Source organism: Gigantopelta aegis, chromosome 6 (assembly GCF_016097555.1).
Source record: "Gigantopelta aegis isolate Gae_Host chromosome 6, Gae_host_genome, whole genome shotgun sequence".
NCBI lineage: Eukaryota > Metazoa > Mollusca > Gastropoda > Neomphalida > Peltospiridae > Gigantopelta > Gigantopelta aegis.
In genome coordinates, this window is record NC_054704.1 from 97606698 (window position 1) to 97621418 (window position 14721).

Here is a 14721-nt window from a genome sequence, read left to right on the forward strand (position 1 = left end):
GGAAATAATAAAAACGTAAGTATATGAATATGATTATTAAATATTTACATTTAAAAATTATATAATTGTGTAAAAAGAGTGCAAAGAGCTGTGGAGAAAAAGACAATACAATACAAACAAATTAAGATGATTTTTTTTTTTTTTAATATTAAATTAATTCTCAGGGCTGTAACTAGGAATTGGTTTGTTTTGGGGGAGGTGAGGGCAGATTAATTCTGTGCATACCTAAAACTCCACAAAAGGTTAAGAGGAAGATTTTCTTTAAGTTTCTATTATTTTTAGCAGATTTTTAGGGGTGAGCAATTGCCCCCTTGCCCAACCCCCCCACCCCACCCCACCCCTGATTTTGAGTGGAATTTAAAAGATTCTACCACATTTCTATTGCCAGATTTAGCTTTCCTTATCGGTTTCAAATGATTAGGTACCCTATAGAAGACTAATCCCTTTAAAACCAGAAAACACCTGAGGGGAGATTACATGGGAGCCATTTAAGATGTTACCATATTGATACCATATTAATTCTCAAGCTAAGGCTAGCTTACAATTATACTCCTTGATCAGTTTCAGGGGAGTGGTGGGGAGCAGCAAGGTATAGCTCCCCTTACATGGTGTGATCTGCAACCCCACCCCCACTGTCAACCCTAGCTGTAACCCTCACCCCTCTCAATAAACATTTTAAAACTAAATGGACAGTTTATCCACACAGAAAACCACCACAACCTGCACATGCAGTTACTTAATATTGCAATTACTGATTCCGCTATTGACATTGGTTTTCACACACAGCATAAATTGCTTTCTAGAAATTTATTACATTGAGAAAGTCAATACTGGTAACCAGCTGTCAATAATGGTATGATAAAATAATCAATACTTTTGATTTACTTTCTGCACTTGGCTTTCTGATTACCCAATCATGTAACAGATTTAGAGTTAGACATTTCAGGTGCCAGTGTCCTAAATACGTGTCAACTAAAAAACGGTTACCGTAGCAGACTAAGACAAGTACATTGTGCCTGTACCATGTTTGACTAGAGACAAGTTAAAATTTCTCAACTCAAGTACATTTCCATTAAATAAAGTTTTCCCATCTAGTGCAAGTACCGTATTTCCTCCAGATATTAAGCATGTATAACACACACACTTACTTCAATGACTGTCCCAAGAAAACTAAAATTCACCATTTAATGTATACTTTTTTCTCTTTTTTTTTTACAAATTTTTTTCACATTGAATGGTGGATGGACCATATATAGTTTTCATGACAAATTAGCCACAAATCAAAAGGTGGTTATTATTTAAGCCTAATGAATCTGTAAAATTTGTTCTATGCATAGTTGATTATAAAAATTTATATTATGGGTGATTAGTAAATATTAAAACAATTGTCTCCTTAATTGAAGTGATAAAATTTAACACTGCCCTGACTACTCATTCCCTTCTGGGGGGTGAGATCTAGTACAGTGCTCTTCTTGATCTAGGATCAAACCCCATCAGTGGAATCTGACTGCCCCCCTCCCCCCGCCCCACCTCGATCCCAACCAGTGCACCATGATTTGTGGTATATGCTGTCCTATTTGTTGGAAAATGCAAATAAAAGACCCATTGCTGCTAATAGAAAAATGTAGCAAGTTTCCTCTGATTAATACATTTTGTATATGTCAAAATTACCAAATGTTTGACATCCAATAGCCGATGATTAATTAATCAATGTGCTCTAGTAGTGTCTTTAAACAAAACAAACTTTTTAGCTTTTATTCCTCTCATTTGAACATGTTTCTAAATGCATGATCACAGTATTAACACAATTTATTCTAAATCATTTTCAAACAATTATGTTTGTGCACAACCATAGTGTGTCAGAATGACATGGAGCTTTCTGTTAGAGGAACTGCCCTGAGTTTGCAGACATTCTAACATGGACCATAACAGAAAACTCGTTCCTTCTAACAGAGCTTTTTCGTCAACTAAAATTACATATTCAATACATTTTCTCATTTAGAATACCAATGTATTCATATCCTATGTGTCTGTAGTTGTGTGCTAATATTTGTAGAAATCATAGTTAATTTTCTTCGTGATATATATTTTTTCATACGTATGAAATTATTCGAAGGTAAAATCTGGTTTGGGCTACTACAAACATTAGAATGATGACAAACACCATAATAATACAGATATTAATATGCTAAACAGAAAAATATATTCATGCAATTTTAGTCATTAAAACGGATCTGCTAGTCATAAACATTTGACAATGGCAGCAAACTCTGAACAGTTCCTTTAAGAGGAATACACAGAGGCATACACGCACATATATTCTCAAAATTACTTTCACACTGTAAAATGGCCACTTGTATGAATATAAAAGTATATAGTTGGAAGCAGTAAATTCTCCGCACATGCCATAAATGTTGATCAAGACCTATATCTTACGTATATTGCGCGGCTTCGCCAACAAGTCGAGTGTTTATTCAGTCAGTTGATTCCCAGATCAGAGGCTTAATAAGTGTAGGTACCAGCGTGAGTCATGCTATAGGCTCTATCAAGTTGACAGCAAGTATTTCATGTCACTTTTTACCCCAAGTGGGTGTATTGTCCGTCTGATTTGGCCTTGTATTGTACCACTCCTCGAAACAAGTATTTTAAGCATTTCAAAGCTTGTCAAAGCTAAGGGTAACAATCATCAGTTCCATACATGTACCGGTCAGTTCTGTAGTACACGGTGTGTAAAAACATCCTATATCGCGCAAGGTGGATTTGGTTTCCGTGAACATGCATATAAAGCAATTATATTTCAATGAGGGTATACGTGTTATTGGATGTGGGTTTTTTTTAATAAGGATTTGATCCTGTTAGAGCATACAAACTGATCCTTTGCATGTTAACATAATAATCTAATATGTCTGTTCTAGACTGGTCATCAAGTCCATGACTGAATTCTTTACCATCTAGCTTGCTGTTCATGAAAACAAATACATGTATGTCTGTTCCTAGCCTGGTCATCAAGTCCATGACTGAATTCATTACCATCTAGCTTGCTGTTCATGAAAACAAATACATGTATGTCTGTTCCTAGCCTGGTCATCAAGTCCATGACTGAATTCATTACCATCTAGCTTGCTGTTCATGAAAACAAATACATGTATGTCTGTTCCTAGCCTGGTCATCAAGTCCATGACTGAATTCATTACCATCTAGCTTGCTGTTCATGAAAACAAATACATGTATGTCTGTTCCTAGCCTGGTCATCAAGTCCATGACTGAATTCATTACCATCTAGCTTGCTGTTCATGAAAACAAATACATGTATGTCTGTTCCTAGCCTGGTCATCAAGTCCATGACTGAATTCATTACCATCTAGCTTGCTGTTCATGAAAACAAATACATGTATGTCTGTTCCTAGCCTGGTCATCAAGGCCATGACTGAATTCATTACCATCTAGCTTGCTGTTCATGAAAACAAATACATGTATGTCTGTTCCTAGCCTGGTGATCAAGTCCATGACTAAATTCTTTACCATCTAGCTTGCTGTTCATGAAAACAAATACATGTATGTCTGTTCCTAGCCTGGTCATCAAGTCCATGACTGAATTCATTACCATCTAGCTTGCTGTTCATGAAAACAAATACATGTATGTCTGTTCCTAGCCTGGTCATCAAGTCCATGACTAAATTCTTTACCATCTAGCTTGCTGTTCATGAAAACAAATACATGTATGTCTGTTCCTAGCCTGGTCATCAAGGCCATGACTGAATTCTTTACCATCTAGCTTGCTGTTCATGAAAACAAATACATGTATGTCTGTTCCTAGCCTGATCATCAAGTCCATGACTGAATTCTTTACCATCTAGCTTGCTGTTCATGAAAACAAATACATGTATGTCTGTTCCTAGCCTGGTCATCAAGTCCATGACTGAATTCATTACCATCTAGCTTGCTGTTCATGAAAACAAATACATGTATGTCTGTTCCTAGCCTGGTCATCAAGTCCATGATTGAATTCATTACCATCTTTACCATCTAGCTTGCTGTTCATGAAAACAAATACATGTATTGGCTATTGGAGCAAGGGATCGTTTATATGCACCATCCCACAGATAGGATAGCAAATGCAACAACCTTTAATATACCAGTCGTGATGCATACACTGGTTGGAACAACAACCAGCCCAAGGGGCCCACCAATGGGGATCGATCCCAGAGCGACAGTGCATCAAGACTGCACTTCACCACTTGATGAAGTATTGTTAAACAAATACACATCTCCTTTGCTTTCATTTTGAACTGATGCATCATATTTCCGATTTCCAAGAAAGTTGCCAGTGTGTCATGAAACTGGATCTTGGCAGACGTTAGCTAAGTGCCACCTATTTGACCTCCTACACTAAAGGCAGGTTTGATTTTCTGCCCCTCGGTGCACCTCTAATGGAAAACTCACAACAGAGGACAATTTGCTTTTCATGGTTGTGTGTTTCTTTTGAAAATCTTGTCATTCGGCTGAGTTGAGTTTTCTTATTATTATTTGTGTGATATGTTTACACTCATACAAGTCATGTCATGTAGTACATAATGTAAATACTGGTGTGGTTTTTTGGGGCTTTTTTTGCACTGTCATTACACATTATATATTGAATGTGGATTAACATTTTGTTTTAAAGGTGGAGGTCACAGAGTGGGGAGGGTGATTGGGGGGGGGGGGGAGTGTTTTGACACTCAACCCTGGGATAGCCTATCAACAGCACAGTTAACATATAGTAATGGTAGACTATTAAAAACAATCGACAGCACAGTTAACATATAGTAATGGTAGACTATTAAAAACTAAGGTGTTACATGCAAGTGAAAATCTGCGGTCTTAAGAAATGGAATGTTAAACAGTTTTAGAGCATTTGTTAATAAAATAAAGTAATATATTATAAGCAAAAAAAAAAAAAGGAAAGGAATATTTGTTAAACAAAATCTCAGCTCATTTTAAATTACAGCTATTTGGCATCTGGTATTTTATTATTTTGACACTTGGTCAACAGAGAAAGAGAAAACCTGCTGCTGCCACACAGTCTATTCCTGATGACACATTCCCATAGACAGGACAGTACATACCAAGCATTCAGAAGTGCAAGTTCTGGGGAACTGGTTGTGATAGGGAACCAATATTTCTTTAATAACACCCACTAGAACACATTAGTTATTGGATGTCAAACATATGGTAATTATGATATAGTCTTCAGAGGAATTTAACCTGGTATCTTTTTCTTATTAGCAGATAAGGGATCTACCAAATGATCTTAATCCCACCCCTGGGACGTGAGAAAATCTAAGACAATCATGGGTAATTGATCCTGCGACCTACTGCACCTCAGTAAAACAGTCTACAACTGAGCTATAACTCACTTTTGTCTTACAATACATTAAGTGAATCACTTTTTTAATACTAAAATGAATGGATGGATGCATGCATGGATGGATGGATGGATGGATGGATGGATGGATGGATGGATGGATGGATGGATGGATGGATGGACAGACGAACGGACAGATGGACTTGTGGATGGATGCATGGATGGATGGGTGTTTGGATGGATAGATAGATGGATGGATGGATGTGTGGATGGATCTGTGGATGGATGGGTGGATGGATGGATGGATGTGTAGATGGATGGATATGTGGTTGGATGGATGGATGGATGGATGGATGGATCAATGGATGGATGGATCAATGGATGGATGGATGGATGTGTGGATGGATGGATATGTGGTTGGATGGATGGATGGATGGATGGATGGATGGATGGATGGATGGATGGATGGATGGATGGATGGATGGATGGATGGATGGATGGATGGATGGACAGACGAACGGACAGATGGACTTGTGGATGGATGCATGGATGGATGGGTGATTGGATGGATAGATAGATGGATGGATGGATGTGTGGATGGATGTGTGGATGGATGGATGGATGGATGGATGGATGTGTAGATGGATGGATATGTGGTTGGATGGATGGATGGATGGATGGATGGATGGATGGATGGATGGATCAATGGATGGATGGATCAATGGATGGATGGATGGATGTGTGGATGGATGGATATGTAGTTGGATGGATGGATGGATGAATGGATGGATGGATGGATGGATGGATGGATGGATGGATGGATGGATGGATGGATGGATGGATCAATGGATGGATGGATGGATGGATGGATGGATGGACGGATGGACAGATGGACTTGTGGATGGATGCATGGATGGATGGGTGATTGGATGGATAGATAGATGGATGGATGGATGGATGTGTGGATGGATGTGTGGATGGATGGATGGATGGATGGATGGATGGATGTGTAGATGGATGGATATGTGGTTAGATGGATGGATGGATGGATGGATGGATGGATCAATGGATGGATGGATCAATGGATGGATGGATGGATGTGTGGATGGATGGATATGTGGTTGGATGGATGGATGGATGGATGGATGGATGGATGTGTAGATGGATGGATATGTGGTTGGATGGATGGATGGATGGATGGATGGATGGATGGATGGATCAATGGATGGATGGATGGATGTGTGGATGGATGGATATGTGGTTGGATGGATGGATGGATGGATGGATGGATGGATGGATGGATGGATGGATGGATGGATGGATGGATGGATGGATGGATGGATGGATCAATGGATGGATCGATGGATGGATGGATGGATGGATGGATGGATGGATGGATGGATGTGTGGATGGATGGATGAATTAACTACAGCCCATTGATTTATTAATCAATGGCTCTTGGATGTCAACCATTTTGTAATTCTGATATGTATACTTAGGAAACCTGCTACATTTTTCCATTAGTAGCAAGGGATCCCACAGACAGGATAGCACATACCACAGCCTTTGATATACCAGTCGTGGTGCAATGGCTGGAATAAAAAATAGCCCAATCACCCCACAAGTGGGGATCAATACTGTGTATCAAGCTCTTGTTGTATTCAAAGACAAGAGGAAAAAATCCCACCAATATCTGAGACACACTTTCTCTGACGTATGCAACAAGTCAGGTGACTGTTTAAGGGGATTAGGAATATGGCCCATTACATGCAAAACAGACATTAGCATAAGTCGGCAAGAAACTTGATCCATACTGCTAAGTGGCCCAAGCACTGTCACCGGTTTGGTGTTGACACACATCAAGGCATTCACAGACGTCGTCAAGTAATTGTGCAACCCATGCAAATGGCACCAGCTCCGGTATTGATTGTTCACTCACAAACATTCGTATTTCTTTAGTTTGACAACCTCATCACATATGCTAAAGTAGCTCATTTGTAATTCACCTGTTTGCGGGATTAATGTCTGCAACCATTAAAAAACCAACACAACTTTTTTAAGATACAGCTAAGTTACTCTTGAACAGAACTCTTTGGCAAAGTCTGAGGTTTGTGTCCGTGGCAGGCATACTTGAACAGTTTTCTGATGGTAGCATGCTAAAAGCTATAGACACCTAAACCCACAACCAAAATCAGGGCTTGAACTTATTGGACGTCCATGGGTCCATTGAGCTATTTGTTGTTCCAGCCAGTGCTCCACAACTGGGGAAACAAAATTCATGGTATGTACTATCCTGTCTGTGGGATGGTGCAATTTAAAAATCCCTTGCTTCTGATGAAAAAATGCAGCAGGCTTTCTCTCTAAGACTATATGTCAAAATTACCACATGTTTGACATCCAATAGCAAATGATTACTAAATCAATGTGCTCTAGTGGTGTCATTAAACAAACCAAACTTTAATGTTTTTGCTATAGATAAACCCCTGCCAGCTACTGACTCTGGTCGGGCTGCTTGTGCTTTCTTTCACTTGCCAAGTGTGGGTGGTTCCTTCTCCCACCCACCTCAACCCTTTTCCTGTCCTGGATGAAGGAGTCGGCGCAAGTCGACAACTGCACCCATGACAGGCGTGCACTACAATAGCTTGCTCTGAATGTGCACATTAAACTCTATGACCTCACCTGACCTGCTATAGGTGAACAGTTTGCCTATGACAAAAGCCTTTAAAAATTGCCGTATTTAACCAAATCTTACGTTCATGTTCTGAAAGTAGTTTTCATCATAAAAATGGTTGAAATATTTGTGAATATTCCTTTTTTTTACCTTTTCCTTATCTTAGACATCTATGCAGTTGAGTATGCCCTATTCAAGGTTTATTTGATGGCAACAAAAAACATACGATTAAATGATTTAGTTCTTGTGCTGGAATATGATACTACTATCTAAAACAGAGGTCATATATGTGAATGCAGTACAAATACTATTATCTAAAAATCTATTAATAGCTGTGTGTGACAGAGTAACACCGGTAAATTAATTACATACATTACTATAAACATGTGTGTAACATACATTTTGACACACATTACTTAAAATGTATAAAAAGATTGTTTAACATTATCGCAGAAAAGGTTTAACAGTTTGCTATGATAAAAAAAGGAGATCAGATCTAGTCTCCCCTACCAGTAGGACCTTCACGAGTCTAAAATATTGGGAGTTGAGTACTTGGGGGTCAAACTCAACCCAGACCCGAGTATCCAACACTTACAGTAGATGATGGTGAGACTAAGGAATAAAGTAAAATAGCAGTATGCATCTTAATTCCAGCACTGAACATGAATACCTAATCATGCCATTGTAAATTGGATTTAGAAACCGGTTGATATATTCAGTACTGTAATGGACGGACAGCCAGATTAAAAAGAGAAACTAGCACATGATCATATGACATTATAATTATTGTGTAACTTGTATTACTGGTTAGTTACTGATGAAATTAATGCCCTACAATGTCTCACTTGTACGGGTACATGAGTACTTTAGTAGTCGTGGAGACTTACCAGTCATGTACACACATGCATGTAAACACACACACATAGACACGGCACATGAAAAGAGAGCTGTTAAGGGGAGAGAATTGGTCCGATTAGACTAACAGTACTAATTTACTAATTAACACAAAATATATTGCAGAAAATTCTTCCTCAATTTGCATTGCTAAGGAAAAAAAATAACTGGGTTAATAAAACACATTTTTGGGGATGGACATTGGGGAGGGGGGTCAGTATATGCTGAACAGGACATGCAATAGAGCCAGTATAATTTCTTTGTGTAATTTCTTTGAAGATCAGCAGAGCTCTTTCGTTTTTTACCGGGTATACCACATTAAAAAATAAATTAAATAAAAATGTACAGTTTAAAGCAAATATATAATGTATAATATGTACAGTGAAACCTGTCTAAACCAGACCCTGAACAAACCAGAATCCTGTAACCACTGGCCAAGTTTCATGGTACCAAATGTTCTAAATTCTAAAATGTGTACCCTCTAAACACCTAAATGAGACAAACATTGAGTCCCCAGCATGATCCAGTTTAAACAGGTTTCACTGAATACAGTCAGACACTGAATGAACACAATGGTGATCTGATTCTGAATTAAAACAATGGTGATCTGATTCTGAATGAACACGATGGTGATCTGATTCTGAATGAACACGATGGTGATATCATTATGAATGAATACGATGGTGATCTCATTCTGAATGAACACAATGGTGATCTGATTATGAATGAACATGATGGTGATATCATTATGAATGAACATGATGGTGATATCATTATGAATGAACATGATGGTGATATCAGTCTGAATGAACATGATGGTGATCTGATTATGAATGAACATGATGGTGATATCATTATGAATGAATACGATGGTGATCTCATTCTAAATGAACACAATGGTGATCTGATTATGAATGAACATGATGGTGATATCATTATGAATGAACATGATGGTGATATCAGTCTGAATGAACATGATGATGATCTCATTCTAAATGAACACAATGGTGATCTGATTATGAATGAACATGATGGTGATCTGATTATGAATGAACATGATGGTGATATCATTATGAATGAACATGATGGTGATATCATTATGAATGAACATGATGGTGATATCAGTCTGAATGAACATGATGGTGATATCAGTCTGAATGAACACAATGGTGATTTGATACAATTAATTAACACAATGGTGATCTGATTCTTACCTTCTTCTTCTGCTGCTGGTCTCTCTGGCTGTGATTCTTGACGTGTTTGCGAAGTGAGCTGGGATCTGTGTAACGTTTGTTGCAACTGGGATACTGGCATGCGTAGGGTTTCTAAACAAAACAGAGAAATAACATTAAAAACACAGTTATTAGAACCAAACACTGTTCATTTTACTTTAGGTCAGAATTATATCACTGACACTTTGGTCAATGGCAAGTTAGGTTTTTGTTATGACCATTTCAACACCATTGTGTGGCAAGACATATTTTAATGACACCCCAGCATATATGACTTACAGTCACTAAAATAGGGTGTCAAATATATGATTATAACTGATTATGGCTTAGAGTGACAGACTAAACCTATTGCTCTCTTGCAGGTGGCAATTAAAAAACAAATTACACTTCATAGCACATTAAATGACAAATGCTTATGGCAGTTTTCCTCTGAATATAAAATAAAAAGGTAAATGGATGGACGATTAGATGATACGATAAGATCAATTTTATTACAGATACACATTTCACATTGGAACAGTGTGCAAAATAGTACAAACAATCAGTACAAAAACATTTGTGTACCTTCAGTTTAACACAAATGTCATGCTCAAAAACAATTAACTATTAGCATATTAATTTTACAGTCTAGGTTGCTCATGTCAAACATGGGCATTTAAAGTTTGGAAAATACTTTTAGTTGAGCCTATATTCGGCACCAAGAGTAGAAATCTCATAATAATATGCTATATATTATTTAGTATATAAGCTATAAAAAAACCCAGCTCTTGTTCTCCCAGCTCAAGTATACTTTTAAAGTTCATACTGACCTAAGTCAACAGAAATAACCAAGGTTATCATTCATAAACTGGAATGTTTGCAAATGATCCAACATTTTTTTCCTGTATGTGTTCATGGATGAAATAACTGTACTCTTTTAGAACCATGTTTGCCTGGAAGTCTTGCATTATGCTCGAACTTAACAATGGTCATCAGAAGTGTTTTCCTACACTGACAAGGTCAAACATGCAAGAGATATCTTATAATGACTGCATCACCTCATGTTTGTGTTGGGATGTATTAAACTGATATGGCATAGCTTGAGTAATTAGTATGGGGTCTGTACAGACTTGATGCTGCCTTTGTTGAGATTACAAGAACCACTACGGCCAATTAATAACCAGAAAGCTTTTTTTTAAAGTGTGCAGAGAATGGTCACAATTAACGGTGTCACCATAAGTCCATGCATTTTATGATGAAGGGAAAGGAAGGGAAGTCTTAATGACAACTCAGTGCAAGTTAAACTGAGGCTATTTGATATAGATCTATAACATACATGTAGGATTACAGGCGGGCAGGAAAAACTAAATTTCGCTGGTTTACAACAAAACAAACACAGATTAAAATCAAAATATATTTATAAAACACAACTCAAAAACAATGCATTATAGGCAAGACACACAAATTGTTGAATAGTCAATCTCACCCAAAACACTAAGGACTAAACAGGTTAACTGATGTGTATACAGACATGTTAGTCACTTGATCTCATTAACGATGCCTGTAACTCGGATTTAACTGAAAAGTACACAGACGTATATGTTGTTAGGAAAGTAATATTTCAAAAGGAGGCCACTCGCATTAATTTCATGTCTGCCCACCGTCACTTGCATTAATTTAGGGGTGTTTTTAGGGGTATCTGGTTTAGAGAGATTCTTTTTTACACTGATATTTAAAAAGGGACTGTGAAAAACGTCCAGTTTACAGAGGGTTCTGTTTAGAAAGATTCTTTTTTACACTGATATTTAAAAAGCGACTGTGAAAAACGTCCAGTTTACAGAGGGTTCTGTTTAGAGAGGATTCACTGTTCATTTAATCCATCAGACATTTCACACACATTTTGTGAGTGGATCAGTACTTTCGGTACCCCAGTCTGTGGGATGGTGCATATAAAAGATCCTTTGCTGCTAACTAAATAGAGTAGCCCATGAAGTGGCGACAGCTGGTTTCCTCTCTCAATATCTGCATGGTCCTTAACCATATGTCTGACACCATATAACCGTAAATAAAATGTGTTGAGTGCATCATTAAATAAAACATTTCCTTCCTTCCTTCCTAATGATAAGCAGCAAGGGATCTTTTTGTTAAAAACACGTTCTTTCCCATGTGTACATTAGATTTGGTTTGCATGTAGAAATTCAATCCCTGAGAAACTCTGTTAGAACCCGCTCCACACTGAACCACGGTGACTCGCCATTCAGAGAAGTTACAACTCTGTACAAACGGTGCGTCGCACTCTACATAGTGTGTCTCAGCCCATATGAAAAACTACACGTCATAAACAATGCACACGCTCATTAGTCTGCACACAACAGGCATGTGGTGTGTGCTTCCCAAGCCACAGTGTATGATAATTAAATATATGTTGCATCAAACGTTCATGTCGTTAGCAATTAAAGGTTTAGATAAGGATTTACTGACGTACACCCGCAGAGAATAACAGTACACCGTGAAATCCGCTGAAGCAGAAAATAATTGATTTAAGTGTAAAGCAGTTTAGATCAGTGTGACAACATTGTCAGTACAGTGGAACTGGTCACAGAGGAAAACTGTATATACACCTGTGTGATTACCTTTTATGGTCATCAGTGATTGTTGTTAATGGCAGTCATTGAAATTTGAGCTGCCTGATTCTTTGTAACCAGCAGTTTAATGTTTTTCCTTGATGACGTCAAACATAAAAAAGGTTAAAGTTTGTTTTGTTTAATGACACCACTAGAGGAGATTGATTTATAAATTGGATGTCAAACGTATGGTAATTTTTTACTTGTAGTCTTGAAACCTGCTACATATTTCCATTAGTAGCAAGGGATCTTTTATACATTTTCCCAGTGTTCAGCAAATGGTTTAGAAAGTCACTAGCCCTCACAGAAGCTTTAGCTAGTGCCCTGCGTATTATAGTAATACAGATGGTGATTTCCACTAGCCCAGACCTAACATTCACTAGCTAGGACCAAGGGCTACTGGATTTGTGGAACCCTGCTTTCCTACAGACAGGACAGCACATACCACAACCTTTGATATACCAGTCATGGGAGACTGGTTGGGACAGGAAAATCCCAATCACAGAATGGGTCCAATGAGGCGGCTGATCTTACTGATGAAGGAAGGAAATGGTTTATTTAACGACGCACTCAACACATTTTATTTACGGTTATATGGCGTCTGACATATGGTTAAGGACCACACAGATATTGAGAGATGCAAGGGATCTTTTATATGCACCATCCCACAGACAGGATAGTACATACCACAGCCTTTGTTACACCATTTGTGGAGCACTGGTTGGAACAAGAAATAGCCCAATGGGCCCACCTACGGGAATCGATCCTAGATCGATCGAGTATCAGGTGAGTGCTGTACCACTGAGCTACATCCCGCCCCGATCTTACTGATGATGTCAAGAGGCAAGATATAAAAATTACTTTTCCAGTGATAGCGGCAGAGGAATTGATGGCTACACTGTCAACATTTGTTGTTAGCTCCAATTTTAAGTTTTTACATTTAGTTCCATTTCTTACAAACAATAAGTTCTACATCAGTGAAATTACATGTAGTTAATAGTTACATATATGGATTTTTATTTCGATGCATCTTAAAGAAAGCCCACTTTAATTAATTGTATTTTGTATTAACAAGCATTGTGATTAGTACGATTTAATTAAGCTGTACGGTCAACTGCTCTTTCACTGACTTTTAACAATTAACCAGTAATCACTGTCCTGGCCAGACAACCCAGATAGCGTATGCCCAGGACAGTGTGCTTGAACTTTTAATTGGCTATAAACATGAAAATGAATGAACTGCAGAAATGAAAGAGATGCAGTGCTTGATGGGGTACAGAGTTTGATTTGTTTAGTGACACCACCAGAGCACATTATATGATCTGTTACATGCACCATCGCACAGACAGGATAGAACATACCACAGCATTTTTGATATACCAGTAGTGGTGGACTGGCTGGAATGAGAAATAACACAAAGGGTCAACCGGACAGGGATCTATCCCAGACCAACCATACGCCAGGCGATCACTTTACTACTGGGCTATGTCCCGTCCCATTGCTCCAAGTATGCTGGAATAAGAAATAGCCCAATGGGTCCACCGACGGGGATCTATCCCAGACCAACCACACATCAGGCAATCACTTTATGGGCTATGTTTCATCACTTTGCTCCAAGTATGCTGGAATAAGAAATAGCCCAATGGGGTGAAGAGTGAAGCTGTGCCACATACCGTATCCAGATGTGTCCTCTGGTGCTTGGCGCGGTCCGAGGAGTTGCTGAAGGCCTTCGTACAGCCGTTGTGTTGACACACGTACGGTCTCTCCCCCGTGTGCGAACGCAGGTGGATCTTCAGGTTCTCGAGACGTGAGAATGCTTTGTTGCAGCCTTCGAACTGAAAGAAAACAAACAAGCATTCTGAGAGCACTGCTAAAGCAACACGTGTTCCTTACAAGGCCCAAAAAATCCTCTCATCTTCTAAGTACAAGGGCCAAAACTCTGTGGAAAATGGGTAAATCATGATGAAAGTTAAACTT

The 14721-nt window shown here is 38.4% G+C and overlaps 1 protein-coding gene across 1 annotated transcript in view; it reads right to left on the minus strand.

Moving 5' to 3' along the window:
* LOC121375855 (zinc finger protein GLIS3-like) overlaps positions 1-14721 on the minus strand; it is an 89008-nt gene that overhangs the window by 15244 nt on the left and 59043 nt on the right. Inside the window, exons 4-5 of the mRNA XM_041503527.1 lie at positions 14418-14579; positions 10124-10234 (exon numbers count right to left, since the gene is read on the minus strand). Coding sequence (XP_041359461.1) covers positions 10124-10234; positions 14418-14579 — 273 coding nt within the window. The remainder of the gene's footprint in view (positions 1-10123; positions 10235-14417; positions 14580-14721) is intronic.